Genomic DNA, 5,827 nt, shown 5'->3' with positions numbered 1-5,827 from the left:
GGGGAAGGGTCGGGCGGCCGCTGCTCGTTGGTGGATAGTCCCTGGGGCGACGTAAGATATGGGAGTAACTAACAATAGTCATAGCTCGGTTCCTTGTCCTCCTACTGCATAAGCTTCCCGGCCACCATCTCCTGTGCGGCGGCGTCGCAATTTTTTGTCGTCTTACATCACGAAAAGAAGCCGTGGACAGGATGACCGAACGAACCCAACGGCTGGTTGCTCGGAAGTGGGTGGGATGGCTGTGTTCCTCCTCGTATATAAACACGCTTGTTTCTGTTTCGTGTCCAGTCAGTTTCTGAGTAGCGAGGGAGAGAGAAGAAATCGTTTTTGAATTAGTGTTGGTAGGAAATGTATACCTAGAGATCATGGTCGTGTGTGAACTCCGTCCAACAAGCGACGCGGTTCAAATGACAAAATTCTTTGTATCACATATACAAAGAATTTTGTCATATGACTTATACAGTCATATGAATATACATACGTGTCTTTATGCCGATACACACATCCAAATCTATCAATAGGAGGAACCTCTCGCAATGTTCTATGTGCATGCCGTGGAGTCTCTTAGCAGACATCCCACCACGATCAATTACACCGGTTTTCTGTAGATACGGGAGACATCGAAAGAATGATGCCTTGCTTCCCATTTCTCTCCTCCTATCTACTCATACCTACATGGATCCATCGGTTCTCATCTGTTCTCTCTGTTTACTTGTTGCTAGGTCCTCCTTCTTACCTCTCAGATTGGTTAGCAGATGAAGAGTCCAGGAATCTTCGCCTTTGTATACGAACACGCCTATATAGGTTCGTTTGCTCTCTCTATTGACAACAGAGGAAAGATTTCGCCTGTCTTCATTGAAAAGACAGCGTCGGAGGACTGAAGTCTTTTTGAAGAATACTTGCTTCAACAAAGGAAAGTTTCGTAAAAAGTACCGTGGCAGCAAGCCGGTTCGTATCTATACATACTCTCCCGAATTCACTTCACTGTTAAGGAGCTTCTTCCAAATCCACACACTCCCGTCTAGTCTCACTCACTGTAAAAGTCTCCTCCCATACTGCACAATGTCAAAACTTCTTCAGCACACAATACTCAATTTACTACCCGGTTGTCTTCTTGTGAAATACAAGAGATGTAAAGCCCCCGTTTGAAAGAAAAATAGAAATACATTGAAGGGAGATTCCCTCTCTCGTGGACTCGCAGTGTTTATGTCTCCTCCTCTCTCTCTCTACAACTATCTTCTTATCAATAGATATGTATGTATACATATATGTACAGTTATCTGTATAGAGACATCCATCGAAGAGATCCAGAGGAAAGGTTCTTCGTAGATGTCATCGTCGTCTTCTGTTTCTTCTTTAACCTCATGCAATCTGAGAACGAAGGTGAGAGCGGCCAGCCAGCTATCCGTTTCTCGGTGTTTCAGACAGACGACAGATAGAAAAGTGCGTAGTTGAAGAGGAAGATGAGAGAAGGGGCCAAGGAGCGAGTGCCAGTACACCTTCAAATCTCAGTTAATTAACAAGAGAAGCCTCGTTTCTACACAAGCCAAGAGGGAATAGATTTCGCCATACCGGGAGAAGACAGAAAAACGAGGAATCGGAACAAATACAAAAAGCTAAAAGAGGAAGAAAAAATGAGGTGTATCCTTGCAGAAGCGTCAGTCCCAGCTGAGATAAGATTCTTCTGCTGCTTCCAAATAGAACTTCTCCCTTCTCTCTTCAAACAGAGAGAGAGAGAGAGCGTGAAAGACTTTACCTTCTCTGCTGGGGGGCTTCTCCCTCCACTCAAACGGAAAGCACATCATTCTCTCTCTCAGCTGCAATATTCGCATAATACTCCATATCTTCACGTCCATATCGAGAGGTCGAATGAGAAAGATACAGTCGTTAGTTGATATCCTCGTAGACATGTATAGATGTCTATATGTGTATAATTACATACATGTACTGCAAGTCCACATACTGACATTTCCTACTGCATTCCCTGCTGTCTATCGCATCACCTCTACGGTCAATAGCAGAGAAGAGCCTAACATCTGTACGAAATGAGGAGGAACTACCTCATGTGCTTTTTCTCCTTCTTTCTCAGAACCACGGCAAACAACCCAAGAAAATCTCTCGACAATGACACCCTATCTTTCTTATGGGACTGTCCATTGCATCAGAGACGTCTGTATACATACATAGAGATAGGTGTACGAACCCCTCTATAGAAATACATATACCTCTGTACATCGTATTAGACATGTCTTCCATCGTTCTCATGATCTCCTTTTTCTTCTTCTTGTCCTTTGTGTACTGCTTCAGTGCGTACTCCTTCCAAGACCCCCCCCTTCATTCGGCTTATCTTCGGAGAAGAACCTTCTCCTCCCTTCTTTCTGCAAGGAACTAGCTAGACATCAGTTGCCATAGACCGCCACCTTTCCGTAGAAGATAGCCTGCCTCATTTGCATAGTTTAGAAGCACCTCAGGATCGTGTGAAGCTCCGGCCCGTGTAATGACACCTGCAGCACACTCAAGAATTTGCTGAGAGAAAGACACACACACACACGAAAGAAGAAAAAGAAAGAGAGAAAGAAAGTTAAAGAAAGCAAGAAAGAAAAAAAGAAAGAAAGACGCATCATTTACACGACTTTGACAAGATGGAGATGAGGAGAAAGAAAAGAGGAGAACGAAACAAAGAAGGCTTCATGCGAAAGTGAAGATTCTCCTTCTTCTCCTACTTCTTCTTTGCCTACATCTTCGTCTCGCGATGGATTTCTCACCTTAGTGGATAGAGTGGAGTTCGACTGAGAGAGTGAAGTAGCCGCTAAAGAAGACGAGGATCCTCCTGTTCTCGCTGATAGTGTGGGGTTGTTTGAGTGGTTGCTAGTGTTTGCACATAGAAGAGACAGCGCATGCAGAAAGGGATCAAGCAGACCGGCGATAGACTTCTTCTTTCTACCTTTTCCTGAGAAAGAATCAGAAGGGAGAGGAAAAGAAAGAAAGAAAAGAAGAAAGAAGAGGAGAGAGGAGAAGGAGAGCCTCAAAAGAGATCATGGAGTGTTCGTGAGACACTGGTCATCGTCTACATACACTTCGCACCAATGCGTAACAAGAGATAGAGAAAGAATTTCGAAACTGTCTCTATCTCTCTCTGTGTATGTGTATATACATACATCAGAAGAAGAAGAAGATAAGTGACTACCTTATTTAGAGAAAGATATCTACTTACTCACATAGATGCACAATTCAGTATCAAACAACAGAACAACATACATGTATCTACATCAAGTCCACATAGACATCTATATGTATTCATACATATGTATATATATGTACATTTGTCTCTATAGACACGCTATCGCATAGCCATCTCGAGAAAATCCTAGCATTCTTTACAGTGTTTCTCTTCGAGACGTGTATGATTTACGTGCACCCTTGACTAATATGAAGCCTCGAATCCAAAAAGAGAAGAAGGAGGAAAAGATTCAGGAGAGAAACACTCCACAAGAGAAGATAAGAAAAGAGAAGGCAAATGGAAGAAAGAAAGGACATAAAACACAGCTGAGTCCTGCTATGCCAACACCGTCCAAACAAACATGCACATATACACAGATATGTATACATACATATATATATATATATATATATACTTAGGCTGTATACACATATGCCGACACCCGCAGAGTGATAGCTTCCGTCTGTGTTGGATGGGAGGCCTAGGTACCTCAATGTGAAGAGAGACTTCACTTCTCTCTGAAGAAACAAACCAACCGAGAAGCTGCTCCGGTAGGTCTGCTATAGATCCGTACGCCTCTGGCTGTACATGCGTATATGTGAAGGTATGTCTATGTAGACACATATAGGACCGTTCACCTGATCTACTGAAGAGCTTCTATGACGTCCTATACGCACGTGATGAGCCAACGACTGAAGTGTCGATACACACCTACACCACCTAACTTCCTGTTTCTCTCTCTCTAGGTGTATGTCTGATTCTAAACTCAGACACCCTCTCCTTGCCTCTCTATCACCCCCGACCACACAGATAGAGTAGATACCTATAAAGAAAAAGAGATAACTATCTCTTTCTTTCCTTCTTTCTTCTTTAGAGCCTTCATGTGAAGAAGTTGAAGAGACTTACCTCCAGTAGTGATAGCCATAACCGTAGATGCTGTTAGAAGCTGTTGAAATGACGCTTCATTCGCACCAGAAAGAGGAAGAAAAGGCGGGGGGGGAAACGGATGGTCTCCAAAGATTTCAGAGAAAGACGAGCGTGTATCTGGAGATGTCATGAAAGCTAGACGGGAGAAGAAAGCGCTATTGAAGAAAATGTATCCTATATCTAAGACATGGTGTGCATACACCTCGGACGACAAATCCGCCTTCGCTCTTGCCTGCAAGCACGTCATGAAGAAAGCAAAAGAGAAACATACATCGTATACCTCTATACATATATCCATATACAAAGAAAGCTTCCCTGCTACGCCTCCTACTCCTAGTAGCCCCTACACGTATACATCAGTCCATGGTTGCCCATGGATCTATATAGATAGATAGATGGATATATACAAAGTATATACAACAGTCATGTATATGTACATACAGTTGCTGGGGAGTTAAGTACATGCAGAGAGTCGACAGGAGGAGTCTACCTGTATATGCCCATCTAGGGAAGTGAACGCAAGAGAGAGCGAAGAACATACACCCTGGTACGATTACCGCATGCATTTTCGACAAGAGACCTAGACACGGAAAGGCCCAATATACACACATACATATGCATACGCATACATAGATAGATAGATACGTTTATGTATGCATAGTAGGAGACTCAAGTGTAACAAAGACTGAATTGAGAGAAGCTTTCCATTCACAATAAACAACGCGTCTCCCACCTATCACACGCCTATCTATCTATCTATCTCTGTGCCTCTATCTATACACACTGGGAAACATAGATACGATATACCGATGTAGAGAAAGAGAGAGAAGATAGATGACCATCTCTATGTACAGAAGGGTTATAGAGATCCTTCTTGTCTCAGCATTCCTAAGATCCCTCATCATGAACTAGGCATGTCTCCCCATCTCACTTTTGTCACACACTTCTCTATACAAGAAGCCTTTGACCTAGAACCTACACAGTAGATCTATCAATCGCTCTATGGAGAGAAGATCTAGATCTTACTTGAATCCAATGTTCTCAAAATCTTATTCGATTCCATTCACTGAGTGTAGCACAGGGTTGCCACTTGATGTGTTTCTTGGGTGTATGTACACCTCTCAAAAATGCCCAACTATCTTCTCTCCAGTTAGGGATATCTTGTCTTAGGTGTTTCATGAAACCTATCACAAAGAACAAGAGGCCTGATCGTACAACCGTCAGTCGAGAAGATACACTCCCGCTTCATCTGAATGGACTCTGTAGCGCTCTGTCCCCCTTCATCTGTTTATTCTTACTTGATCTTTCTCTTCTTTTACCACCCACTCTCTCTGTGTGACTCTGTTGAAGACAAGAGAAGTAGAAGAAGAGATGAGAAGAGAAGAAAGAACCTCCCTCTTCTCCTCCTCTTTCTCCCCTTCTTGTTGTTCTCCCTACCTCACATAAGCGTATGATCGATTCAAGCTGTCGAACCCCCACAGGTAAAGAATCCTGGGAAGCTAGAGAGAGTCTCTGGTGCTTGAAGAGATAGAGAAAAAGCTTCTTTATCATACCCCGAGCATCTTCAGTTAAGCGAGGCTTCACATGCTGTCGTGCATATGCGAGGTATGTCTGTAGGAGATGAAGAGGAAGAAGTCGGCTCTTCTGGAGAAGAGCAGAAGAAGAAGAAAAGAGGAGAAG

At 43.2% G+C, this 5,827-nt stretch overlaps 2 protein-coding genes across 2 annotated transcripts in view; both read right to left on the bottom strand.

Moving 5' to 3' along the window:
* CSUI_006308 (uncharacterized protein) overlaps positions 1–242 on the bottom strand; it is a 4,006-nt gene extending 3,764 nt beyond the window's left edge. The window contains exon 1 of the mRNA XM_068066471.1: positions 167–242. The gene's annotated coding sequence lies outside the window, so the exon portion shown is untranslated. The remainder of the gene's footprint in view (positions 1–166) is intronic.
* Positions 243–791: 549 nt separating this feature from the next.
* Positions 792–5,827, bottom strand: part of CSUI_006307 (mcm2 3 5 family protein) — a gene marked incomplete at its 5' end in the record, with an annotated part of 18,050 nt that continues 13,014 nt past the window's right edge. Inside the window, 4 exons of the mRNA XM_068066470.1 lie at positions 792–2,526; positions 2,766–2,950; positions 4,127–4,379; positions 5,585–5,791. Coding sequence (XP_067921551.1) covers positions 2,389–2,526; positions 2,766–2,950; positions 4,127–4,379; positions 5,585–5,791 — 783 coding nt within the window. The 3' untranslated portion in view covers positions 792–2,388. The remainder of the gene's footprint in view (positions 2,527–2,765; positions 2,951–4,126; positions 4,380–5,584; positions 5,792–5,827) is intronic.

Source organism: Cystoisospora suis (assembly GCF_002600585.1).
Source record: "Cystoisospora suis strain Wien I chromosome Unknown contig_3160, whole genome shotgun sequence".
NCBI classification, from domain to species: Eukaryota; Apicomplexa; class Conoidasida; order Eucoccidiorida; family Sarcocystidae; genus Cystoisospora; species Cystoisospora suis.
This window is presented reverse-complemented; position numbering and strand designations above follow the sequence as displayed.